The sequence below is a fragment of the Hyperoodon ampullatus genome (genome assembly GCF_949752795.1).
Source record: "Hyperoodon ampullatus genome assembly, chromosome: 5".
Classification (NCBI taxonomy): Eukaryota; Metazoa; Chordata; class Mammalia; order Artiodactyla; family Ziphiidae; genus Hyperoodon; species Hyperoodon ampullatus.
This window is the reverse complement of record NC_136918.1, coordinates 134,140,807-134,168,776: the sequence shown is the minus strand read 5'-3', so window position 1 is coordinate 134,168,776 and position 27,970 is coordinate 134,140,807. Positions and strand designations below refer to the sequence as shown.

General features: G+C 40.6%; 1 protein-coding gene across 6 annotated transcripts in view; it reads left to right on the top strand.

Annotated features, from left to right (window-relative positions):
* Window positions 1–1,584: 1,584 nt before the first annotated feature.
* SYNJ1 (synaptojanin 1) overlaps window positions 1,585–27,970 on the top strand; it is a gene marked incomplete at its 5' end in the record, with an annotated part of 85,432 nt that continues 59,046 nt past the window's right edge. For 4 of the 6 annotated variants that reach the window (XM_079705442.1, XM_079705441.1, XM_079705440.1 and 1 more), the window contains 4 exons: window positions 1,612–1,712; window positions 2,767–2,912; window positions 24,778–24,864; window positions 26,725–26,992. In XM_079705442.1, coding sequence (XP_079561568.1) covers window positions 1,612–1,712; window positions 2,767–2,912; window positions 24,778–24,864; window positions 26,725–26,992 — 602 coding nt within the window. Of the gene's footprint in view, window positions 1,713–2,766; window positions 2,913–24,777; window positions 24,865–26,724; window positions 26,993–27,970 lie in introns of those variants that run through there. The other 2 variants (XM_079705444.1, XM_079705443.1) reach the window with 2 other exon arrangements.

Sequence of the window (27,970 nt, the reverse complement as noted above, 5' to 3'; positions counted from 1 at the left end):
ATTTAAATTCTGCTTTTGCTGTTAATAAAAGCAAAAAGGGGAAGAGGCAAAGAAAGAGCAAAGGCAAGAGGAAACAGTTTCCCGGGGTGCTGAGTTCTTCAGGTTTTCAATTCCTTTTGACCCTCTGGGTTTTGACTTCATTCCCACATTTAGGTATATTAAGTGGAAACGGAATGAGAAGTCCGTGGGACACACTGATATTAACCAGGAAGCATGGTTTGTTGAAAAATGAGGATAGGATGAAAGGATAAGATGTCTTTAGTTATGAGATAACACGGATGGCAGGAGCTACTCGCCATTCAGTGCCGACCATAGCTGCCTCGGCCTCAGTACAGCCGTGTTGGAGTCTGGAGATCCTGACTTGGGACTTTCCACTCCGCTGTACATACAGCCGAGCACTCTTTTTTTTTTTTTTTTCTTCACACACACACACACTGTATTTTATTTTGACAAGAGATAAATAAACTGACATCGAGCATTGTAAATGGATGACCACAACAAAAGCAACAATGATTGCAATTACCAAACATGAAACACACTCATACTATGTCATAATATTGACATTCAGTCCAGTAATCCTCCACTGTAACAGCTCCTTTACTTTGCAGTGAAAATTGATTTGTGTATTTTTTGCCTCTTGAGTCCTTGTGGGATTTTTTTTTAATTCAAACAGAAAGTCACAAGAATTATAATCATCCTCATCAGTTCACTCAGTCCCATGTAATTAATTTTTTTTCATCTTGATCTTTCGTTAAAACTTTTATGAATTCATCAGTTTTCCATTAGAGTTCTGAAAATGCTTATTCATTCAGTTCAGCAGTATAGTCAGTTGCCAGAAACCTGTACTTGTCAGAGTCTTTTCCATGAATTCCTTGAAGATGAAACCCTTTTATAGGAACATATTTGCAAAAGCATCAGAGTACACCCAGAACTGTCTGTAAATGACAAAAGACTTAAAAATGACCACGGTTAAAGATTTGATGAAAGTTCATCATAATGCAATTGACAAGGAAATTGTTATTTCTGAGATATACATTTTACGAGCACTCATTTTAATAGTGCTCCTGAGGGCTCCAGAGCACAACAGAAGAAAAGGCAGCGAACAGAGTTGTTCCAAAGCAGACATTCGTTTTTCTTCCTGCTACCTACCCAGACGCTCAGAATAAGAACTCTGCGCTGTTCGCTGTGAGACACCATGGACAGCTCTTCAGGCGCTGCCCTGTTGCCCAGCGTGCTGACTGTCCCGAAGCCTCCCCCCAGCCAGTTAGGCGGGGGAGGCAGGGGGTGGTCCTGACACCCTTCTTGGGTACCTATCAATACCCAGCCCCCTAAGCTTTTCCCCTGAGTCCCTCCCCGTGGTTGGTAAGCTCTGAAAAGCCCACGCGAGGGGCCCGGGGAGGCGGCACCCTCCCACTCCCGGCATCCTCAGCGGTGGGACCTGCAGCTGCAGCTTTGGGAACACGCCGCCCGAGGAGAAGGTCGCTGCGCGTGGAGGCGGCGGGCAGCTCACGGCTACCTGGCCAGCAGGGAAGCCCAGAGGCGGCGAGACCTCCCCCCGACGCCCCGCCCTTCCCCGCGAGGGGCGGGCCTTCCGCCCCCGGCCGCGGCGCCATGCGGAAGAGATGGGCCTGCTGGAGCGGAAGTGACGCTTCGTGCGGCTGTGGCGGCGGCGGAGGCTGCGGAAGAAGGAGGAGGAGGAGCCGGAGGAAGAGGTGAGCCGGCCGGCTGGTGGGGGGGCGGGGAGCGGTAGCGGCCAGACGCACAGGCTGTGGGGCGCGCGGGCCAGCGCTTCCTGAAGCAGTCTCCACCTTCGCAGCCTGCGCGGGAGCGGTGAGGGGCGACCGCGGGCAGCCGGGTACTGGAGGGCAGGCGGGGTGGTTGGGAGACCACCGGTTGTGCGGGGCGCCGCGTCGGGCGGGGAGCAGAGGTGACAGCGGCTGTCACCCTGCCCGCGGGAAAGGCACCGAGTCGGTTTGGGCGCCTGGTCATCTCTTCTGGCGTATAATGGAGGGATCGGGCTGCTCCGCACTTCTGTCCCCCTGGGAAGGAGCCGCTTTCCGGGCGGTCGACTGCCGGGAAACCCCGAGGAGCCTCGGTCCGGTCCATGTCCCGACTCGTGACTCTTCCCGGGTGGCCATTCATATCTACTGGCTACTGGCTGCTGCCTGCGGACCCCTCAGCCGGCGGTGCCCTGGCGCTGGGCTGGAGGCGGCGGTAACCTGTACCGCTGCTCTTGCCCTTCACCGCCGCCCCCGGGAGAGCCCGTTGTGTCGGATAATCCTTTCCCTTCTCTCGCCCCCTAAGGCGCTTTGAATCAGCCTTGTTAACCTTCCTTCGCACCTACCTCTTCTTGCCCCGCAGAGCATCGGCTTGAAGTTTCCGAATCGTTTCCCTTTCAACGTAGTTGACAAATTCTGAAGCAGGAAGCTGATAAACAACTCCGAGCGAAATACGCTCAAAATGTTTCCTTTTGGTAAACATTAAGTAAAGGGGAAACTCATCTTCACCAAACCGTTCATGGACTTGGAGTGATAAAACCCTGTCTTGCCTTGCTGTGAGAATTGGTAGCTTTTTCCTCTTGCTTTTCAGTAAAATTAAGTGACGACTTATCTTTTGGAATCAACCATTCTCTTCCCAAGCTCCCCCCCACCCCTTTTTTTTTACCACCCCACCCCCCATCAAAACCTGGCAGGGAGGGACTTCTGGATGCCTTGCTGCAGAAGGAAACATTAGCTTCGTTTGCTTTGCTTTGCTTGGTTTTCACAGGGCTGCCTCGGAAGAAAGGAGAATGGCGTTCAGCAAAGGATTTCGGATCTATCACAAATTGGATCCTCCACCTTTCAGCCTCATAGTGGAAACTAGACATAAGGAAGAATGTCTCATGTTCGAGTCCGGGGCTGTAGCTGTGCTCTGTAAGTCACCTCTCACAGCCCAGCTGATCAGGGTCTGTTTTGCTTGAAGTACTTCAGATTCAACCATTTTTTTTTTTTTTTTTTTTTTTTTTTTTTTTTTTTTGTGGTACGCGGGCCTCTCACTGTTGTGGCCTCTCCCGTTGCGGAGCACAGGCTCCGGATGCACAGGCTCAGCAGCCATGGCTCACGGGCCCAGCCGCTCCGCGGCATATGGGATCCTCCCAGACCGGGGCACGAACCCGTATCCCCTGCATCGGCAGGCGGACTCTCAACCACTGCGCCACCAGGGAGGCCCTCAACCATTTTTTAAAGAAGACTCTGATATGCTTTTATTTCCTTTTAACCAGACCCTATTTTCTTTCGAACTTTTCTTTTCTTTTCTTCCCTCACTGCAGGTTTTTGTTGGGGCTGGGGAAGATGCAGGTTTTGGTACAGATTTTTTGCTTTCTTGGGTTCTTCTACTGCTTCTCAAAGTAAATCTTTCTTTCCAAAAAATTATGGTTGCAGTGTATAGCCTATCACATAAACCTGTAAAATGGCTTGCTTGACATTTTTTGCTGTAATGAGCAGCATTTCTTATAGGTCAGTTGTAGTAATGGACTATAAGAGTATTTATTTAATATTGTTGGAGGATTTTATGGTGAGGCGCTTACATTTTCATTAAGAGGATTGTAAACAACCTTCAAAATTTCATGTAAGGTAGGTGATTGATTTCATATTGTTTAAGAAACTACTCTGATAGTTTATTTTAAAGAAAAGGACTACTGCAGCACAAGAAAAACAATAGATTAGTAAGGCTTGGGTTATTTTGTGGGCAGATGGATGAAATTAAAACGAAAAAGATTAATTTGAACATTACACTTGGTAATATAAGATTTCGTCTGGTAACCTCAATTTGGGATTATTTCAAATGTGACTGTGTTGTCAGAGGCTCTCTCGTGGTAACGACTTGTTCTATATTTTGCTTTTGTTATGTAGGATCAGTTTAGTTATTGGTCATATTTTTTAAAATGAAAAATACCATTTGAAAGGCCTACTTAACAACTGTAAGCCCCTAAATATCTTGAACTGTTAAACTTTCTCCGTATTCAGTAGTGAAGGACAGAAGACCCTAATCTCTGCATACAGAAGACTAACGTGCAGAATATTAATATCAGTTCAACCCGATTGATCTTAATACTCTGAAATAGCAAAATTTTATCCTGATTGGGGAAAAGGATAGTGACATAATGAAAAGCCTTAAGCAGAGAACAATGTATAAGAAATATGTATTTTTTGGTACATATGGTAACATGGTTTGAGTGAACAGGAAGAGGCTATCTGTGTTCTAAGAAACGAGTGTTAGTGATATGGGTTATATTCAGTCAGACTTAATTCGTTTACTGATCCATTGTTATTTATGCTTAAATCAACTAAAATATCACTTGCTACAATATTAATGTTGCAAAGCATGTTTCTTCATACTACAAATATTATCCTTACACTGATGAATTCTATCTAGATGAAACTATCTGTGGGGGGAAAAGGTTTGTTTTAGCATGTGAAACCCTTTTCAGCTGCTTGCTTTTTTTGGTGATTTTCTGATTTGTCTAAATTCTAAATGTTTCTCTAATTGTGATTACTGGTAATAATGGGAAGTCAAATTTTCAGCTACAAAGTTTGTATTACCTATAGTTATTAGGGTTATTGCTATACCTTACTCCAAGGTCAGGAAGCCTAAGGATAATCCTACTTCCAAACCTCCAGCAGTCCTCTCTTTTATGCCAAATAATGGTTTAAAAATACAAAACAACTCCCCAAACCATCCATTTTGGCATTAACATCCATTTTAAGAAAAAGAATCTTAAAAACATTGTCTTAACTATTTATTAACTCTTTTTATTTTCATTAGATTTAGACTATATAAGTAATTCTTTTCAGGAGGAAAAAACTGTGAATGTTGCCTCTCTCCGTAAAGCTAGCATAAATGGATATATAATCTCTTGGGTATGTCATTAGCTTTTCTACTAATTAGCTTTTCTATGTCAGTAGCTTTTCTACTGTAAACTTTAATATTTAAAACATTAATATTTAAGAGCTAACAGACCTTTTTATAAATTATTTGACTCGTAAAATTAATTTGACATTCAGGTCAGAATGATACCAAGGTGTGTATTGTGCTGTAGAATGTTCATTTTTAAAACCTTCACATTTTTTCAGTGCCTGTTGTATTCAGGGAGCTGTGCTTGGAAAATACTGAGGTGTTCTGTTTATCTTCACCAATCTCAGCCCTTTGAATTTCATTAATTTCATTAATATGCATCTTGCATATTAATCTACCAGAAGAATCTCCTAAAATCATTTTTGATATTAAGCCCAGATGTAACCCTATTTTTCAGTAAGATTAAGTTCAGACTCCTCAGCCTGTCAATCAAGGCCTGCCATCATTTGGTGCCACGCTGTTGGTTCAGTGTTGATCTCCTTTAAGGGAGACTGGTGTTTCCTCAGTGCTCTCCCAAAGTAGCGTGCTTTTTCCAACCGTCATCATGCTGTCCCTCTTCCTCCAAGACTGCTAGAATGCTTTTTTCTGCCTTTCCAGTCGAAGCCTGTCAGTTCCAGCTTGAGTCTTCTTCCTTCATGAGAATCTGCCCCTCCAGCTCACTCTTGTCTCTTCCTTCCCTTCATTTTGTGGAACTTAGTCTGTATCACAAGATGAATGCTTTTTATATGCTGCGTTTGTTGTTCTCTACATGCTTGTATGCAGGTGTGTTTCTTGAACGTACATGGTGAGAGTGACCCTAGCAGGACTCAGTTTCATGTACCCAAAGTTTGTGACTTCTACAGGCTTCAGTTGCCTGGGTTTAAAGTTTAAACAATTAGACATCTTAGGCAATACGTATCGTTAAGGACTGACAATCACTTAATTTTCTTGGCTTAGGCCAGAAGTGCCATGAGATAACCAATATGAAATGTCATTTTTCCTATTATTAGCACATATTAAAAAATAGGGTGCAAGTGAAAATAAACTCAGCTCATGGATCCTCTTAGGACCCAAGTATCCACTAATCAATCAAGCCTTAGAATTCTGTCTTAATGTTGATAAAGATGTTAAATAAGTCATGATGCTATGACTTAATCAATCAATGAATCAGTGATTTTCAGCCCTGTGTGCACATTATAATTACCTGGGAAGGTTTTTACAAATACTGATGCCTGGGCTCCAGCTCTCCAGAGATTCTGATATAATTAGATTGGGATGACCATTTCTGAGCATGGTTTATCAAGGCCTTTCTATGATAGATTATGGCATAACTTTTTTGGCTCGCAGACACTATCCAAAATAACCATGTTTCCAGAATTTCAGTGCTGTTACTGTCTACTGTGGGGTCTGTAATGAGCTTCCTTGAAACCCTCAGCCTGAACCAAGTCCTGATGTTCCCATAGCACATTTAGTCTAGTGCTTTTCACAGAAGGTAGAACTGTGTTCAGGTTTCTGCGTCTGGATGCTTCACTCCTTGAGGAAAAGGCCCAGGTCTCAGTAATCTTTGTATCCCTAGTGCTTAGTTCAGTGTCTTACTCATGTTGCAGAATAAATGATTATTAAATAAGTGGCATGGGGGGAAGACTAACCTAATGTAGATTATAGTATTCTATGTTTGTAGTGCAGTATTCTGTGTTTGAAAGTGTGGTACCTTTTCATATAAAATTTATTTTCTGTCTTTTAAAGAATTGCTGTTTGACCGAACTGCTGATATGAAACACATACGTTACACATTGTTTGGATTTGTTACTGAAAAATTCTCTTGGAAATAACTATCAACCACATCATCAAGGTTTTTCTGAAATGCCAATTAAAATGTGTGTGATGAATGTTCTTCATAACTGCCATAAGTACTGTTAACAATTTGTTTTAAAATTAGTTTTCTTTAGATGGAAAATAATTTTATTGATTTCTTTCATTGCATTTATTTATTAAAAAAAACCTTTGGACTTCCCTGGCAGTCCAGTGGTTAAGACTCCACATTTCCACTGCATGGGGCACGGGTTTGATCCCTTGTTGGGGAACTAAGATCCCACATGCCTCGAGGCATGGCCAAAAATGAAAAAAATAATAAAATAAAAATTAAAAAAACCTTCTGAAACGTTCTTGGATAATAGTTAATATGTTTTTTAGTCACATGCCCGTTTTTAGTGTTACTCATTTTTGAAAAGTACTAGTCCAGAAAAATGTTCAGTTGAACCAAAAATTTGATGTCTGTGGAGCAGTGACTCAGTGGAGCAAGTGGACTCTCTGTGACTGGTATACTGCGTCTGAACCAGCATAAGCACAAGAGTGATGGTCAGCGAGTTGTAACACTGCACCCTTCTTCTTGGAAACTAATTTTTTAAGAGATAAAGGAAGACGTCTATCAGTTTTGTGTTGAGTTCAGTTTTCCTCCACTTTGTACAGTTAGACACATGGAAAGACCATCACAAGGGACGGACAAGTAGCCAGTCAGACAGATACGTGCTTTAAATTCACAGGCTGTCTCATTATTTTACAACCCATCTCATGCTTTAGTAAAGGTAAATAATTTGCTTTATAATTGTATGCTAAATAGAAGATGGAGTAAAGGGAAGGTCAGCACATCAGAAATGGAGGATGATGTGTGGGTCACGTAGATAGTGAGCGTAACTTCTGTATTAAACGTAAGAGAGAAGTTTATAAAGGGCATTGGCAATGAACTCTTTGTTGCAGCTGTTTTCCAAGTAATATAAATACTTTTTCCTGTGATTATGTATAGCCTTGGAATGGCGCCTTTTAACTAACCCATATGTGTTTGATTTTCAGTGGTTTTTTATATTCAGATGTATATATGGTGCTCACTTTTAGGATCAGCAGTGTTGCCCATTCATGCTGCGTAGCTGTATCATAGCCTTGCTAGTTGTGTGTGGTTGGTTGGCCCTCTGGGTATACAAATGTTAGTCTGAGTGGCGTCTTACTCATCTGTTCATAAGTGAATGATGGTGCATGTGTTGTATGTCATAGTATGTCGTCACATAAAAGGGAGGGAGCAAATAACCATTACATTAAGAAAACATTGGGCCAAACGACTTACTTGCTCTAAACAGTTTCTTGGACCCCTTAACTTGTCTTCAGAAGTTGCATAGAGTTACAGTAGTGTGTAAATTAAGTATTGTGAAGTTATGGATCACCTGTTTAAAAGACGGGGATGTACGGTGTTCGTGTAAATTCCTAACTCTTAAAATGAGAGCCTTTGTTCTTTTGGGTGTCACATGCTGGTATGGTAGGAAGGATTAATTGCTTTTATCTGTCTAGTGGTAAGATTATCTTCAGGCTTTAACTCTGGACCTGGTTTTACCCCACGTTGTCCGTCTAAGTGTCTTTGTCTACCTAATTTGTTTTCTTTTATCATGGAAACCTGAACTGTAAAACAGAGGGATAAAATTCTGGAGCTCTTTGTCACACAATGTGAAGTGTCTTGCCTTTTCTATGAAACTGCACACGGTAAAGGAGTCATACGTGCCATTTACTGGAAGTTGCTCTGCTAGTCACAACATTAAGCCAGAGGGGCCTAAGCTTTCTCGTTTCAGGGCACCCTTGGGGGCTTATTAAGTTTTTAACAGCACCCCTAAGCCACCGTTCTGTTCATTAAATAGTTAGGTCCAAACAATAAATATTTATGTCCTAACAACCTTTAGTAGCTGTTTGGAAAAAATATTGCAAAGAAATTGAAAATAATTTATTTTTTTCATAAATAGCCACAGTTCTTCACTTACGGTATGGGATTGCCTGTTGAGCACTGAACAGCTTTTCAGACCTTTGCACCAGATTGAAAAGCACCGCCCTCATTGCCTGTTCCACGTTGATTTTGGAGCAGTACTTGTTTTTTTTTTTAATCGCAGCAACCACTGAAAACCCAGCTTCACTAAGATCTGATGACTGATGTCATAAAGGAATGTACTGCAATCAAATGTTAAAACTCTGAACTACCCCAAGCTAATAGTTTGGGCAGTGTCCAGCATGTGTTGAATATCTCCATGTTTCTTCCCATTTAAAATATCCCTTGTCTCTCCTGAGAGTTTGCTGAAGTGTCCCAGAGCATCTCAGCATACAGTTTAGGCCGGCATTAGACATGCTTTATTTCATTTAATTCTGTGGGTTGTACTTTTATCCGCATTTCGCAGATGTGGAAACTGAGGCTTGGAGAGATTAAATAACTTCTCCAATGACATAGTCTCACCATTTGCTTTTTCGCTGTAATTATTATTTATACTTTTGTTAGGGTGGTGGTTATTATTTGAGGGGGTTGAGGAATGAAGAGCAAAAAGAAAGGAATGCCAGTAGACTTTAAAATTGAGTGAAATGGTAAGCATTTTCTAATGAGGGAAGTGTTAAACTTGCTATGTTTTTACCTACAAACTGTTAATATCTAAGAGGGAAACATGGTTTGATTTAGCATTAGGTAATTAGAAACTTTATGTTTTAACTTTGCCGGGCCAAGTTAAATGTCAGGTTTTAGAATTTTAGATGAGGAGTGTAGTAGGTGGTGATGACAAGCAGTGTGCATAGTTTTTTGTTTGTTCTTTTTAATTGCCAAGTGCTACTAGTCAGCACGATTGCCCTTTAGATAAGTTGCAGTATCTTATCTCTTTTTAAGAAAAAATTTCAAGTTGAGGAAGGAAGTGCCTTTTTTATAGTTGACTTTTTCTGTGCAGAAAAATGAAATTTAGACTTGTTATGTATCACTTTATGTTAGGGTTGCAAAAATTCATTTTCTTTTTGTAAGTTTTGGAATGTTCATATTTAATAGAAAAGAAAATAAATAGCAACTTAAATATCAACACTTAAAAAAAAAATCAACCTTACTCCTCTATCCTGGGCAGCAGAATTAGCCTGATAACGTAGGGCCAGTGGTAGTTCCTAAGTGCTTTCATTTCTTTACCACTTAAGTGCGCTATGAGGAAATAAAAGGTGAAGGCAAAAAATTTCTCTCTCACTGAACAGTAAAGCCTTGTTATGTGACTTCTTATTATATGATTTCAGGTCTCTCAGATGTTCTAAAATGTCCTTAAAATATAACTAGGCCAGGAATGTAACAGGATACTTGCTTCTGAGCATGATGGTGTAACAGGATCTGTATTTGCCCTCCCACCTTAAATAACAACAACAAAAAAACGAACAAAAAAATGTGAAACAATTTTCAGCCCTTGAACAATAGGCAGCACAAGACACTGATCCCTAAGAGAAAGGAAACAAATGAGGGGAGCCTTGCAATCGCTGCCTTGAGAGCTTCCAGGCTACAGCAGCAGCAGGATGAACCTAGACAAAGCCTGGCAGTCTCCCTGAGTTGAGGAGATAGAGTAGGGGCTTCGGTGAAACGCGAGCATCTAGAATTCTCAGGACTAAATACCAGAAAAATACTAAATACCAAATACCATACTAAATACTAAATACCAAATACCATAAATACTAAATACCATCTAGAATTCTCAGGACTAAATACCAGAAAAGGTATAACCGCACAGAGCTCCTGAGATGTGTAGTGGATTCCACTTGAGACATCACCTGAGTTCTGATTGGTGCCAGTGTATGAGGAAGCTATCAAGGCAGGAAAGAACCACCAAAGAGGAGCAGGTGGAAAAATTCCTGGAGTTCAGGGCTGGGAATAGTTCATGCTCCGAACAGCCAGAATGGAGAGAACTGGTAATACTCGGGGGATTGGGTTGAACACTCAGAGAAGGGTGTATTACTCCAGTAGTGGAGCCAAGTAGCTCTAGACCACATGCTGCTCTGGTCCTGCCTGACAGAGCTTCAAAGCAAGACCCAAAGGGGTCAAACTGTTTCCAAATAATTTCCAAATAACTCAACTGTATCTCAGAATAAAGATTAAGACTGTTTATAGGAATACAAAATGTATATACATATATCCAGCGTTCAACCCTGTCAATTTCACAATGTCTGACATTCAGTTAAAAATTACCATGCATGAAAAGAAGCAGGAAAATATACCCTATAATGAGGAGAAAAGTCAATCTGTAGAAAAAGATGCTCAAATTAATAAAAACATTAAAACAGCTATTATAAATATAGTCCATATGTTCAGGAACACAGGAAAGAATGAGCATCTTAAGGAGAGACATGAAAAATGTAAAGGCCCAAATCAAACTTCCAGAATTGAAAAAAACAATGTCTGAAATGAAAAAAATACACTGATGGGGATTAATAGATTAGACTCTGCAGGATAAATGAGTGGTGAATTTGAAGACAAAATAATAGAAACAACCCAAAATGAAGCACAGAAAAGCAGACTGAAATAGATAAACAGAGCATCAGAGGGCTGTGGGACAACTTCAAGTGGCCCCATATGTATGTGCAGTTGGAATCCTAGAAGGAAGCGGGTGGAGCAGGAAAATATTTGAAGAAATAATGGCTGACAAGTTTCCAAAATTGATGAAAACTATAAATCCACGGATCCAAGAAGCTAAATGAACCCCAAGCAGAAGAACCACGAAGAGAAAGAACTACACCCAAATATGTGATCAAATTGCTTAAAACCGGTGACGCAGAGAAAAATGCTAAAAACAGCCCAGGAAAGAAAAAAAAAAAAAGATATACATGTAGAAGAAGGAAGATCCAAATCATGATAGACTTCTTCAGAAACAGTCCAAGCCAGATGAGAAAGAGCTAGATCTTTAATGTACTGAAATGGAAAAAAAAAAAAAAAAACAACCCTGAAACTGTCCACCTAGAATTCTGTACCCAGTCACAAACAAAGATGATGTAAAAACTTTCAGATGTTCCGAAGCTTAAAAAAAAATGAGCCAGTTATATGAGTAGCAATTTAAATAGTATTGCTTTTCTTTGCATCTAGCGCCAATACATTCAGAAAATTTGAGGTTGTAAAGTCTGAATCAGTGACATTTTGTTACTTAGTTATGTTTTAACTCTAAGCTTGAAAGAGGTAGAAAGAGTGGAATGGATTAGTGCAATTGGGGTTAGTCTTGTAAGCAGAGTGCCAAAAGGAGGTATATATTTAAAAATTGCATATCATGTTTTTACTGGTGACAGTTTAAATTTGCTTGAGTTTTTTAACGGTTGTTAATAAGAATTTGTGTTTATCTTTTTCCACTAAAATAGATTTTGCAAGTGAAAGCCATTGTTATTCCTCTGTAATGTTACACAATATAAACAATGCATTCACATTGGAGTGCATTTCATAGCTAATGAACTAATCAAATTACTGTGAGTACATTTGGCATTTGGAGAGATGCATTAACTCTTCGTGGTCAACTGGACACCTATTTAATTACTCCCTCAGTTCAGGCTGAAAGAATTTATGAGCTCTTTATACTGCTGGATGATTTTAAGATAACTTAGTCAGTTAAAAGAAAAAATAAAAAACAAAATACTTCTTATTAAATTATTGACTAAAACATATTGAATGTTATTAAAATACTCTCTTCTTCCCTTTTATTATAGTCTTCTTACATAACTTTATAAAGTTTGTTTGCTTATATAAACTAGGTCTTCGCAATAAATATTTATTATGGGTTATGTTTCATTTTGTTCACTAGTCGACCATAGGATTGCTGTTGTCTGTTGAATACCTTACTGAAAGGTAGATAAACAGCTTCTTAATATCCTGTGGACCCCGTTCGAAGTATAGGCAGGATGAATCTTATTATTTATTTATTATTTTATTTTTTAAATTAAAAAATATATATTTTATTCATTTATTTGGCTGTGCCGGGTCTTAGTTGCGGCACACGGGCTCTTCATTGCGGCACGTGGATCTTTCAGTTGCGGCATGCATGTGGGATCTAGTTCCCTGACGAGGGATTGAACCCAGGACCCCTGCGTTGGGAGCGCGGAGTCTTAACCACCGGACCATCAGGGAAGTCCTGAATCTTATTATTAAGTAAATTCCTAGCTGGCTGTACATTAGTGCTGGTTAGTGGTCTGTCTTGGTCAACGTTGGGGATATGACTTTGGCCCATCTTGTTTCACAATTTGATTATTTTCTTGGAGAATGGGGTAGCAAGGTTGTTATCAGATTTGTAGATGTTGCAAAGCTGTGTGGGACTGATACAGAGCTGGGTAGAATAATTATTTATTCTGGATGGCACTGTTGAGATCCAATTTTTTTTTCAAACTGAGAAAATGGGTTAGAACCTACAAAATGAAAATGCCCTCCCCCTTGTTTGAGTTTTGTGTCCATTCCTGAACCAACTACTGTGACTACAGGGATATCAGGTGCTACTTGGGTTGGGCAGATGATTGGCAAAAGAAGGTAGAAATTTCTATGATTGTTTGAGTTCCCATAAAACCCCACCTGTACCATGGCTACATAGTAAGGGAGGGTGGGCACAGGTACTGGGTCGATGGTCACCTTGACCACTGCATTCCTTCAGATCTGCTCTCCTTCAGTCTTCCTTATCTCAGGGATTGCTCTCCATCCACCTAGCTGCTTAAACCAGAACTTAAGAATAACCCTCTTACACCTCCTTCTCTCTCATTTCACACATTCATTCCATTACCAAGTACAGTCAACTCAACCTCCTAATTTCATTGAGAATCCACGCAGTTCACCGTTTCAGCTGGTTCTACACCAGTCAAGCCACTGCAGTCTCTTTCATGGACCATTATAATAGCCTCCTTAAATGGTCTTCCTGCTTCCACTCCCCCTACCCACTCTCCAGTGTTCTTAAATACACAGTTTAGATCTTATTATTCCCCTGCTTAATACCCTTCAGTGGTTGGTCACTGAACTTAAAATCCAAACTCTTTAAAATGACCTGCAATAAAATCGAGTCCGTCTCCCTGTTCAGTCTTACACTGTACTACTATCTGTTGGTTTCTGTGTTCCAGCCACATTGGCCCTTTTTTTTTTTAGTTCTGAATGTATCAAATTCTTTCTGGTCTCAGGGTCTTCACAAAAGCTGTTCCTTCTGCTCAGGATTTTATTTTTAAAGATAAACTTGTTCGCACAAGTGGAAAAGTACATAAACGATAAATGTTCGACTTGATGACTTATTACAGAGTGAACATATTCATGTTACCACTACCAGGTCGAGAATAGAACATTATTGCTGGCTCTCCAGAAGATTCTCTCATGTTCCTTTCCAATTATTATCTCCATCATGATCTGCAAAGATAATCACTGTCCTGACTTCTTACCTCATAGATTAGTTTTATCTGGTTTTCAACTTAACATAAATGGAATCATTCAGTATGTATTCGGTTGTGCCCAGCTTCTTTCATTCAGTGTTAAATATGGGAGACCATGCATGTTGTAGTGTATAGCAGTAGTTTATTCATTTTCATTGCTATGTAGTATTCCATTGTATGAATATTCCACTATTCTGTTGACATTTGCTTTATTTCCAATTTTTCCTATTATAAATGACACTAGTATGAATATCCTTTTACATGTCTTTTGGTGCACATACATACATGTTTCTGTTGGATATTTTCTTAGGAATGGAATTTCTGGTCGTAGGGTATGTGGATGTTGTCTGGAACACTTTCACTTGCACTCTTAATTTGGCTAACTTCCTGTTTATTCTTCAGGTTTCAACTTAAAGGTCACTTCTGCCGGCAGGCAGGCCTATTCTAACCACCGCCTTCCCCCACAAACAATTTTAGATTAGGTCTTCCTGTTGCAGTCTGTTGGAACTCCATCACTGTACTTAGTATAATTTATAATTTTGCAGGTGTATGATTATATAATGCCTGTCTTCCCAGTGGAAGGTATTGGGGCACTGACTTTTTTTTATTCCTAGAACTTTGCCAGGATCCTGGTATATGGTAGGCATTCAGTAAATCCACAAATGAGTGAAAGGTTATTTTTATTTTGAAATGTTGCCAAGATTGGGATGTGCAGTTTATATAGAACACTAATTTGGATAGCTGAGTATCTTTCAGCTGGAATTTTAGTTATTTACTAATACAAAGAAAACCTTTTTCCTTTAAAATAATTTTCTCTTTATGTGTGATGAAATGGAAAGCATCTTTACCACCAGCTGGTTATATGATCTTGGACGAATCACCTAACCTCTAGTCTTTTTCTTCTGAAAATGAGTAACTTGGACTGCACGATCTCAAGGATCCTCTGGCTAGAGGCTCTCTGCTTCTACACCAGAGTGGTACCTGCATGCAAATAAGCTGGCCACAAACTGCGGTGCATGCAACCACAGGCAAATTGTGTTTCTAGGAAGGTCGTGCTAATTTGTAATCCTGTTTTCATATTCTTACTGGCTTTCTTCAGCTTGGTCTTCTGTATCATCAGCTAAGGAAAGACAGTCTGTTCCCACCTGGAAGGTTTGAGCCACAGCATAATGTTGACCTTGGATGGCAGGACCTTCAGTGGGTAGCGTAATTATTTAGTTTGAAATATTGTTAATTCATCAGAAGTTAGAGAAATCTGCATTTAAATTTAATCCTCAAAATACCATTTAAGTTTTTAGAGAAATGACTTTTTATTTATCTGAATGTCTTAGATAATAAGTTAATTTTATTTCTTTCCATTCAGATAGTAGAGTTAGCAAGGCACGTGTGACCATCGTGTTGCAATTATCCTATGTTTAATAAGCCTGTATTTTAGAGACACAACTCATGAAAATCAAGAAATAGGTATATGATTATGTTTTCATCTGAATTTCTGTAGCCTAATCTTATGTTTCTTATCTTAGTTGCCTTAACTTCTCATTTGAGAAGGGCGGTGTAACACCAACAGTGCTGAGTAATGCCAGCTGTGTCATATGACAGAGTGCTAGAAAATAAGCCAATCCAGCAAAAAAAGGTGTTGAGTAATGTGATAGAGAACAATAGGTGTGTTAAATTTTGATAGAGAACAATTGATATATTTATACTCTTGTTTTCTGTAGTCTATAAATAGATCATCTCTATACCTTCTATTTTCATTACTTTCCTGTAGTTTAAATAGGAGACGTAGATTAGGCCTGCCTTCAGTCATGAATTTGTTCAGTTAAAAAACTGAAACAGGCACAGAGCTAAAATAATGAATAAGTTATCTGTATTAAGTTGTGGGATATCACTAGCTTGTGGCTTTATGTAGTTTTAAAGACTTCTTAACTACTTCTGTGATGACAGGTAAAGGTAAGCTTATGATTTTCCAGCTACAAGTTTGACAGAGGAGGATATGAAAGCTAATTTATTTAGGATGAATGTAAGGAAAACATTTGTGACAGAGTATTAGCAATATTTACCCTTCCTGGGCTCTCCATTCTATAATTGCCGAGTCTGCTTCTTTCCCAATTTGTTATAGATCTATTATTTGATGAATATATGATAGCCTTGGGAAGAGCAGGCCGTGGGGCCATTCTCAAGGCTGTGGAACTTACTGCTACCTTTCAAGTTTGTAAAAGTCCTAGTGCCCATTGAACTTTTGCCTACTTGGAGGAAAATACCTCTCGGATTACTTAGAATCCCAGTAGCCTGTCCTCTCCCACTGACTGGCCAGGTTATCTTGTCTTCTCTCCTCTCCGAATTTATCCAGGATACCAAAGAATGTTGTCAGAATAAATTTTATCTGGGGAAGTATCAAACAGACATCAAAGAAGAGAGAATAATGTCATTGATTCCCATGTATCTGCCAGCCAACCTCAGCGATTATCACAGACACTTTTTAAAATATATATTTATTTAGTTATTTATTTATGGCTGTGTTGGGTCTTCCTTGCTGCGCACGGGCTTTCTCTAGTTGGGGTGAGCAGGGGCTACCCTTCGTTGCGGTGTGCAGGCTTCTCATTGCGGTGGCTTCTCTTCCTGAAGAGCAGGCTTCAGTAGTTGTGGCGTGCGGGCTCAGTAATTGTGGCTCGCGGGCTCTAGAGCTCAGGCTCAGTAGTTGTGGCACACGGGCTTAGTTGCTCCTCGGCATGTGGTATCTTCCCGGACCAGGGCTCGAACCCGTGTCCCCTGCATTGGCAGGCGGATTCTTAACCACTGCGCCACCAGGGAAGTCCAATCACAGATGCTTGTGTTTATCTATATCCCTTATCTGCTATCTCCCCCCTCCGCCACCACTGTTTATTTTGAAGTAAACCCTGGACATCATCTAATTTCATCCATAAATATTTTTTGAGAATAAATGTTTATGGCACATATTTTATTTTGCTTTAAATTCTTTTCTATGACCTGATTCATATTCATATATTCACTAGGAGTAGATTCAGAGGGCCTTCAGGTGATCAGTTCTAATGACGTGAGGATATGTTAAAAATATAGCTACAATTATAAATTTATGCTTAAGATAGCTCTGTGTTCTCAGGAAATGCACATTTGCACTAGATTGATGACTAAGATTTAAAGCACGAATGAAAGATAGTGTTGAATGTGACATGAGAAGAAAAGTTTTTCCAGTTAAAATAAGGAAAATGAGGGGGTTAGTTAACTGTTGATGCCTGAGGTGTCATAGCCGTAACTTCAGAAGCCAGGCTCTGTCTTACCTTCCGGGCTTAACAAATGAGCTGGAGACATGTGGCCCTCCTTACCTCAGCTGAACTGCTCGAGATCTTGATCGGCTCAGAATGACTCCTAAAACAATGGGCTTCTTGGCTATTCCTACCTACCCGTGGTTAGAAATCAGTCACTTGTAAAAAGAAAGGTTTGTTTTTCCTAGCGTTTTGTTTGTTTAATAACAACATGAAAAGGAGGGGAAAAAAACCCACTTCTCTTTCAAAAAGCAGTCTGTTGCCCTCATGGAAAGCGCAGTAGATAACCTTGAAAGACAGCAGTAACAAGAGAGTGAGTAGCCTGAACTTCCGTATCACCACGTTTCCTGAACTTTCATTTCTGCTCGTTGTTTCCTCTGAGCTCTCCACAACCCCTGCCATTTTATACACTCCACAGCCTACACCCTGGTTAGCAGTCATTTAACAGTGCCCATTTTCCCATCCTCACCTTCACACCCCACCGCAGACATGACGTCACTGTGAGAGGAGCTGTTAAACTTCAATAATGAAGGCATTCAAATGCTGTCAATGGTAAGATAAAATGTTTATCTTTTTATGTATTATTTATTTATTTATTTTAAAGGTTTTTTTTTTTTTTAATTTAAAAAAATTATTATTACTACTATTTTTGGCTGTGCTGCACGGCTTGTGGGATCTTAGTTCCTGAACCAGGGATTGAACCCAGGCCCCCTGCAGTGAAAGCACAGAGTCCTAACCACTGGATTGCCAGGAAATTCCCCTTATGTATTATTTTAAAACTTACAAAACATTCCCTTTTGTGCCAGAACCTCTCAATTTATTTTTGTCTATCAGATGAATACTTAATCAATAGCTGCAGTGTTCAGAGTCTCTGTGTTAGGTGGGCATCGTGTTGAGATATAAAGAAATAAGACTTCGTTTCTATTGCTACTAGTAGACAAGTGTCTGTGGTATAAAGTAAAGAGAAGAAAGAGATTTCCTTCCAGCCAGAGTAATCAGAGGAGACTTCAGGAAGAAAGCGGCATTTTTTGTTAGGTGTTGAAAGGTGGGTAATATTTGTAAATACAAAGATGGCTAACAGGTATTTGGGATGGAAAGAACGTGGTGAACAACGAAAGAGGGGAGGGAGGGGAAAGAACATGGAGCCTGTAGGAGGGGAACACGTTACTCATTTTGGCTAAGGCCTGGGATGCAAGGGGAGAGTATTAAGGGAAAAAGAAAGATGGGGATGGATTGAGTAAAGTCGTTACAAATGCTGTGTTTTATCTAAAGGTTATACACGTTATTTTAAAGTGTTATGGCTTTCTTTCTTTTTTTAAATTAATTTATTTTTGGCTGCGTTGGGTCTTGGTTGCTGCGCGCAGGCTTTCTCTAGTTGTGTTGAGCGGGGGGGCTACTCTTCATTGTGGTGCCTTGGCTTCTCATTGCGGTGGCTTGACTTTGTTGTGGAGCACAGGCTCTAGGCACGTGGGCTTCAGTAGTTGTGGCTCGCGGGCTCTAGAGCTCAGGCTCAGTGGTTGTGGCGCACGGGCTTAGTTGCTCCACGGCATGTGGGATCATCCCAGACCAGGGCTCGAACCTGTGTCCCTGCATTGGCAGGCGGATTCTTATTTTGTGTGTGTGTGATACACGGGCCTCTCACTGTTGTGGCCTCTCCCATTGCGGAGCACATGCTCCGGACGCACAGGCTCAGCGGCCATGGCTCACGGGCCCAGCCGCTCCGCGGCATGTGGGATCTTCCCGGACCAGGGCACGAACCCGTGTCCCCTGCATCGGCAGGCAGACTCTCAACCACTGCGCCACCAGGGAAGCCCTGCAGGCGGATTCTTAACCACTGTGCCACCAGGGAAGTCCCATGGCTTTCTTATTTTAAGTAATCTTTTTATAGTGGAGGAATCTCAAATTATTTTCTAGAACTAAATTACCAGAGAAATGGGACAGTAATTTAATTAGATCCCTCCTAATCATATATTTCTCTGTATTTCATGGAGTTTCATAAAAGAAGGGGATCTTTTTCCCCCAATTAAAAAAATATATATGGGGAGGGAATAAAATGGTATTATAAGAGTTTATCTTCATGCCATTTAGAGAAAAAAAGCTTCATAACTTAGGCATATGCACATGTATTTTCAAAGTTATTTTTGCTGGCTACATTAAGAAAATTTTTTTTAATTTTTAAATAATTTCAAATATATGGAAAAGTTGAAGTTCAGTACAAAAGAACTTCTTTTTTCTGAACTATTTAAGACTACTAAGTTGCCAACAAGTTACCCTGTCACCCCCAAATACTTTATTACATATTTCCTAGAAAGGTATTCACCTACATAACTACAATATAACCATCAAAAAATTAACATTGGTACCTTACTGCTGGCTAATCCTCAGACTCCATTTAAGTTCATCAATTGTCCCAACAATGTATTTCGTAGCAAAAAAGATCCAGTTGGATTTTGTACATTTTATTTAGTTATCATGTCTCTTTAGTCTCCTTAAATGCGGAAAAGTTTCTCAGTCTTGTGACGTTTATGACCATGAAACTTTTGAAGATGAAGGCCAGTTGTTTTGTAGAATGTCCCTCACTCTGGGTTTGCCTTATGGTTCCTCATGCTCAGATTGAGGTTATCTTGGCAGGAATATTACAGAAGTGCTGCTGCGTTCTTTTCATTGTATCCTGTCAGTTGACACAATCTTTTTTTTTTTTTTTTTTTTTTGCGGTACGAGGGCCTCTCACTGTTGTGGCCTCTCCCGTTGCGGAGCACAGGCTCCGGACGCACAGGCTCAGCGGCCATGGCTCACGGGCCCAGCTGCTCCGCGGCATGTGGGATCTTCCCGGACCGGGGCACAAACCCGTGTCCCCTGCATCGGCAGGCGGACTCTCAACCACTGTGCCACCAGGGAAGCCCCTTGACACAATCTTGACTTGTCCCATTACTGTTGGTGTTCACTTGGATTACTTGGGTTAAGGTGGTGTCTGCCAGGTGTCTCTGGCTGGCTCTTCTTTCCTTTATAATGAATAAGTGTTTGGAGGTGAGGTACTTTGAGACTAGGTATGGTCCCATTGCTCTTCAACCTTTCAGTTTATGGGTTTATTCAGTGGGTTGTAATCTGTTACTCTTATAATTTATTTTGATGCTCAAATGGTCCCAGATTTCACCAGTAAAAGAAGCCCCTTTAAGCTGGCTTCCGCATTTTTGTAACATGCCACCATCATTCTTTGAACACTCCCTTAGTTTCTGGTGCAAAAACGTGTTATAGGCTCATCTTGTCCCTGCCCTTCCCCTGGAATTAGCTGTTTCTCCAAGGGGTCCTAGTTCCTTTTAGTGGAGAATGGAATTAGAAGGCAAGATCTGGCTGCTAGGTGTGCTGTTTGTTATTGGAGTATTGCTGGTCATGGTCCTGTCAATGACTAGAGCTAAGGAGAGCATATAAGTGTATAAGTATATGCATACATAGTTATACCCACCCATTTATATCTCTGTCAGTCTGTGTCTCTAGAAAACCGTGAGTTCATACTGGTAACTCCAATTCTGATCAGCACTGCAGTGTCCTTTCTAGTTTTCTCTCTTTCCATGTTTGCAGTTCCCTTCTCTGACAGTGAGAAACCTACTCCTGTAATCTTTGATCATTCCCCTGTGCATAACCACTCTCCTGTGGCCCCTGCAGTCTCCTCCACTGCGTGGCTGCCTTCTTCACCCCAGTGGGGCTCCAGCACCCTGCCTGGGGCTCCCTCCAGCGCACCCTGCCTTCTCCACCCCTCTCAAGCTCCAACATCCCGTGCCAGGTCACTCCTACTGTCTCTGGATGGACACCACCCTCCTCACTCAGACTTCAGCATCTCCTGCCTGGCTGTTCCTCCCCACAAGTGGATGCTTTCTTTCCCCACCTCTGGCTTCAATTCCATGAACAGGGCCACCCTTCTTACTCTACCTAGACTCTCACAGCCTGCAAAGGACCTCCTTCCATCCACCCCAAACCTTTGAAGCGTAAATGGAAAAATAGGTAATCATCTGCAGTCCTTTAGATTAAAAATATTTAAGAAGAAAACACTTGGTTTTCTTTTATGAAATTGGAAGTGTCTAGAGTTAAACGTTCATATGGCTCTGAAATTGCATTCACCAGTTCATTGAACATAAATTACTGAACCCCTCCTGGGTGCCAGGCACTGAGCTAGGTCACCGGGGATAGGACGGTGAGCTAGACAAAGCCCCTTCCCTCATGAAGCTGCATTCTCTGACTCTGTTTAAGCTTAAACAGGTTAGTAGCAAATTAGTAATCTCTCTAAGCCTGTTTCCTCATGTCAAGTGGAAATAGTCGCAATTCTGCTCGTGGGGTGCTTGTGAAAATTGAATAACACATGAAAAATACCTAGCCCAGTAACTAGTTAGCTACTGTCTTGATCATCACAGAAACAATATACAAGTACCTCAGCTAAAGCAATATTCGTCACTCTAAAAAATCATTTAATATTTTGAGGGGAAACCAAAAAAATTCCTGGCAGGGAAAATGAAATCTCATCTATTCTTTGAATCTTTTTTTCTTTCTTTTAGCATACTTTTATCTAAGAATATGCACTTTAGTTTAAATTGTGTGTGTGTGTCCTGTTTCTTGAGTCTCAGAATATAATACAAAAGCACAAATAACTAAGCAACATGACATTTGTCTGCATGTTTGTATCAGGTGACAGTCTAATAGATGGGTCTTCTTTGGGCCTGAAAGACATGGTAGATTCATATGTTTGGAGCACAGTTAGTGAAAAGTTAATTATTATGCATTATTAGAGAGAGAACATTTTGTTGCAGGGTAATTTGTTATAAGCTGACTTTCTCTTTTCTAAGGGAAGGTGATGACTTAATATTAAACATATATTTTCTTTTTAACCCTTACTAGCTGCTGGTATTGGAACCCAACTGGTTGCTGCTAAAACTGATAGATACATCTAGTAACGTCTATATTACTCTACTAGTGATAGTATTTGAAATGCATATAACACGTAACCTGTAAAACTCTGGAATAGTATTTGCCCTGGAAGCCATGCCTTCTATCATCAGAGATAGCAAGCCTCTCTAAGGTTTGCTTTTGTACATGTGGTACTCTTAACAAGGCAGTATTTAGGGGAAGGAGTTCCTGTTTTACTTTATAAAATATTAAAATTTATGTTGTGATGTTTTCTAGCTGTGTTTCTTGTCACTGAATGTTAGGAGTAACTGTTCTCTAAATACATAGTGCAGTAATAATAATAGGAACTCTAGGAATGCAGAATTAAATTCAAATCCCCATAACTTTAGTGCCTTGGTGAAATCTTCTTCCTCAGATAAAGACCTACCTCTAATAATGAACATACTAGAAAATTGTGACAGTATCAGCTAACTGAGTGACTGAGTCCTTCAGTCTTAGCCTGTGCTGCCAACTAGCAGAGCACAGCTCATTCGAAGGCAGAAGTGGGATAACTAGGAAGAAGCATAAGAGTAGATGGTCTGAAAAGAGGTGAAACAGGCGGGGAAAGTGAGCTGGTCTGTAGAACCCTGGAGAAGAGCTTCAAAACAAAGGAAAAGAGCTCTAATGCAGAGTACTGTGGGATATTAGGAAAGCAGTAGACTGAGAAGATAGCCATTTTGTTGGCAATCAAGATCGACAGAGAGGGACTTCCCTGGTGGCGCAGTAGTTAAGAATCCGCCTGCCAATGCAGGGGACACGGGTTCGAGTCCTGGTCTGGGAAGATCCCCCATGCCGCAGAGCAACTAAGCCCGTGCGCCACAACTACTGAGCCTGTGCTCTAGAGCCCGCGAGCCACAACTGCTGAGCCTGCAGACCACAACTACTGAAGCCCGTGTGCCTAGAGCCTGTGCTTCGCAACAAGAGAAGCCACCGCAATGAGAAGCCCATGCACTGCAATGAAGAGTAGACCCTGCTTGCCTCAACTAGAGGAAAGCCTGCACGCAGCAATGAAGACCCAACGCAGCCGAAAATAAATAAATAAATAAATAAAAATTTAAAATGTACTATAATTCTGAATCAGAATGTAATTAGAATTTATAACATACTATCGTTCATGTACAGATCATAGAGGAATGAGGAAAGGGAAATGGGGTAAGTGCAAGAGATAAGAGGTAAATAAGAAGTGAACCAGTCAGCTAAGAGGTGAGTTGGTGGGGTGTGGGTAGGGAGTGGATAAGGGAAGGCAGTAAAGAAGAAAAGAACTGGAAGGGAAAGGATAGAATGAGAAAGAGGCTCATAGCTTTCCAGATTTGTAGACCTTAGAATGTAGTATTTGTACTCGTCCACTGAGTTACGAGCTGTGGTTTATGCTTCTTTGGTTCTGTGTTCAATTTTTAATAAGTGTATTTGCTAAGAACTGGGCATTTTCCTTTAAAGCTTCAGGATTTGTTTTTTTGTTTGTTTTGTTTTGTTTTTTCTGAATAGAATAACCACAACAGCCTGTCTTAGGGAAATTATTCTGTGGGTTATATTCATTAGCAGATAACATTAACTTCATAGCAGAAGAATTAAATCCAGACAAAGCCCAGACTGACGATTTCCCCCCTGCTAGACTCTGTGGTCAAGTATTGCCATTAGCTTTCATTATTTAAACGTTAGTAGCCTTCTGTGAGTCAAGCACTGTTCTAAGTGTCAGGGATGAAGGGATGAATAGGACAGAGTTCCTGCCTTCAAGGAGCAGGCTGGCTAATGAGAAGGACAAGCGATGAGTGTATTTTAAATGTTTGGGCACCGTGAAGAGGGAGCTCTGTGAAAGACCTGTGCCTGGAGGAGTAAAGAAAGGTTTCCAGAAAGTGACTTTGTGCCTGTGTTTTTATAGGGTGAATAGAATTTTGCCAAGAGGCAAAGGTTGGGTATAGAGTCTTTCAGGCAGAAAGCCAGATCGTTGTGCAAAGGTACAGAAATGTAAAAGACCATGCTTGGGCCATAGTGATAGTTTAATACGATTGGAGCCTAAGATGCAGGGGGTGGGAAGGAGAGGAGAGTTATGAAAAATGAAGCAGAAAGGGTATGTTGAGGCCAGATTCTGGAAGGTTCTTTGTTAAGGAGTTGGGTGTTGTCCTATAGGGGATATCATAACAGAGAGTTTTCCTGGTATTAGAGTAGGTGAACAGATCAGTGGGACAGAGAAGAAAATTCAAAAGCAACCTCCGAAACATATGAATATTGTTAAAGGTAGTACTTCAGATCTTTAGGAGAGTATGGATTAGTGAATAGATGGGGCTGGAGTAACTTGTTAATTCTTTGGGAAAACTGTTAATTTACTGGTTTGAAAAAATATTTTATGCGATGCATTTATATTAAGAATATCAGATTTAGATTTGGACATTTTTGCTTGAAACTCTGGCTTTATAGCTAAATAGAATCTGATGTTTCAGGTCCTTTTTCTTACCCTAAAACTCTTATTTATTTATTTATTTATTTATTTTTATAGCATCAGCAGAAAAAGAAGCAATCAAGGGTACATACTCCAAAGTTCTAGATGCTTATGGACTTTTAGGTGTTTTACGATTAAATCTTGGTAAGTAGTCAATATAATTGATCTATTTTTTTCGTTTCTGTTTTTGTAATTCTAAGGATTTGAGACTATCTATTTCAGACTCTATATCTGAGCTATAAGTGTGGTAACAGCTTTTAAACCTTAATTAAGCTAATCTTAAGATAATGCTTGTTGCCCGAAAAGGCATGCTACATGCTCATGCTCTTGTGATTTTAAGTTCCAGAGACAGCGTCCTATTTGAACACTTGAAGAGACTGGTATCAGTTGTCAAAAGAGAAAATCAGGGCATTGCCCTTTTTCTTTGTTTCAGTGCATTTAGGAAAAGATGTCTTAGTGGGAACCACACACTGATTTCCCTGGTTTATAGTGGGAAAGACATCTGCTTTGTATTCAAAAGGTCTCAGTCGAGCCTGTGTCTGCTACTTAGTGTCACATGGGCTGCAAAGTAACCTTTATGATTCTATAATGGTGTGACTCGGAGCGTGGCCCAAGGACTGGTTACGTTCCATAAACTGTTTTGTTATTGGTCTGGATGAGAAAAGAAGCCAGCGCCATCGTGCAAATCAACACATGGCTTCCTTCATTGATAAAGTCTTACTATGGAGAAAAAAAGAAGTCAGTGAAACCAAATGGTGAACTTAGTGATGTCGTTTTCTGTTCTGGGAGAAGCACCTTTTCTCACCATGAACTGGTAACTGCACTGGTTCATGGGGCATACTTTGAGGAGCTCTGGTCTATCAAATGGAGATTTGCCATATGTTATGAATCTATCACATGTAAAGTACTGTGCCTAGCGCTTAACTAATACTGTCTTGGGTCATCGTCGCAGTCCAGTGAGATTTGTTTTAATCTTATTTTCTAAGGGTGGATATCTCAGGTTGGTTATGTTAACACAGTGAAGTTGGTCTGGATAATAAGTAGTGGAGGAGCCAAGGCACAGGGTGCTTCTGCCTACGTTAAAGCCCACGTTCAAAGTACACCACTGCTGGTGGTTAAGAATCCGCCTGCCAATGCAGGGGACACAGGTTCGAGCCCTGGTCCGGGAAGATCCCACATGCCGCGGAGCAACTCAGCCCGTGTGCCACAACTACTGAGCCTGCGCTCTGGAGCCTGCAAGCCGCAACTACTGAAGCCCATGTGCCTAGAGCCCATGCTCCGCAACAAGAGAAGCCACCACAATGAGAAGCCTGCGCACCGCAACTAAGAGTAGCCCCCGCTCACCGCAATTAGAGAAAGCCCGTGCGGAGAAACAAAGACCCAACGCAGCCAAAAATAAGATTAATTAATGAGTTAAAACAAACAAACAACAAAAACAAAGTACACCACTGCTGAATTCTACCTTCATACCCATTGCACAGAATTTTTATCAAAACTAGATGAAAAAATCCCTGAGTTTTTTATAAGCCAAATTGCTTTATAAGTTGTTTCCAAGGACTTTTTTGTCCACATAGCAGCAGCAGCAGCTCACATTTATGTGTCATTTTTTCAACCTTACTATTTACACAGAACTCTCACATTCATTATCTTGTCTGAACTTCCTAACAGTCTTAAAGGAAAGGTAGGGAAGATAACGCATATATTTTTTTAAATTTGATAAATCTTGCATACCCTTCAATTAAGTAGAGGAACAGTTTCATAAATGTGAGATTATTCTGGTAGTGTTTAAATGCTTCATTATACTGAATGTATTTAAACAAGGATTTTTTCCCCTAACTTTTGCCAAAATCTAGTTGTGAACTTAAACATGTCTATGATAAACTTAAAGTAACCACAAGGCCAGATTTTCAAACATGGAGACACGAGAAGGAAGGTGGAAGAAACTTTGAAGAGCTTGAAAAACATTGGGACTTTTCATCCAATTAAAGTCTTTGGTTTTTGCAGGTGATATTATGTTACATTATCTGGTCCTCGTCACTGGATGTATGTCTGTTGGAAAAATTCAAGAATCTGAAGTTTTCCGAGTTACTTCCACTGAATTTATATCACTACGAATCGATTCTTCAGATGAGGATCGCGTTTCAGAAGTGCGAAAAGTGTTGAATTCAGGAAACTTCTATTTCGCATGGTCCGCATCTGGAGTCAGTTTGGATCTGAGTCTTAATGCCCATCGTAGCATGCAAGAACATACAACCGATAATAGATTTTTCTGGTGAGTTCATATTACATTTTTCCCTTTGTAATCACGTGCTGTGCAACGTAGAAGGTTGAACGGTTATTTCCCGAGATAGCAGCAGTGGGCGTTGCCCATTGAGCATACCCCTCTTTCCTGCTGCAGGATCCTCAGCAGAGCATAGCAGGCATCCACCGTCATTTTTTTAAAGTCGTCACGTGATGTGAAACCCATTTACTCTCCCTGATCTAGACTGACCTTCCATTTCAGACATATATTTAAAAGATTTATTTTAAAATTAGGAACGAATTAATTGTAATACAGTTGTGTTACTCACATCCACTGTTCTTAGTTTTGAGGTCTTGTCTTAGAAAGGCAGCATTGCCTTTCTAAGCCCACATTCCCTTATTATTTTTAATTTTAAGGTTGTAAGTAGATGATCTTGATTCAAGAGCAACTGACTACGAGGAAGTAGTACGCTGGGATAGAGTTTAGTACTGGGATAAAATAAGACTTAATAAAACTTACTGTAATAAAATATGTAACTGTGCCATATTTCACGATTATGCGTAAGTGTGCTGTATTGTAAGTAAGCACGAATGGGGCAGGGCCCACATGACTGTAATTAGTATCACTTTTCTGGAGCGGACCAGATTTCTAGTATAGCTGTTCTCTTGTCCACAGTCAGCATGGATGTTGACTTTTTTCCTTAACACAACGGACAAGTTTTATTTCATTTGTTTACTTATGTTATAAGGCCAAAGTCCGGGACTCTCTGCTCTCGGTCTCCCTCAGTAGTTCAGATTCAAGATGTTTCCTCCTGTATACTTTCCCTCCCACTTTCACTATCTGCCTTTATGGTTCTGGAGAAGGCCCTGGGCGTCAGAGGGCTTAAAGTCACGTTAGAACAGGAAGCTAACTTCAGAGTAATAGCTTGGTCACCTTGTAGCTCACATGGAAGTGTCTTGGCCCAGAGGAGTGGCATGGGGGAGCAGAGAGGGCAGGGTAAAAAAGGGC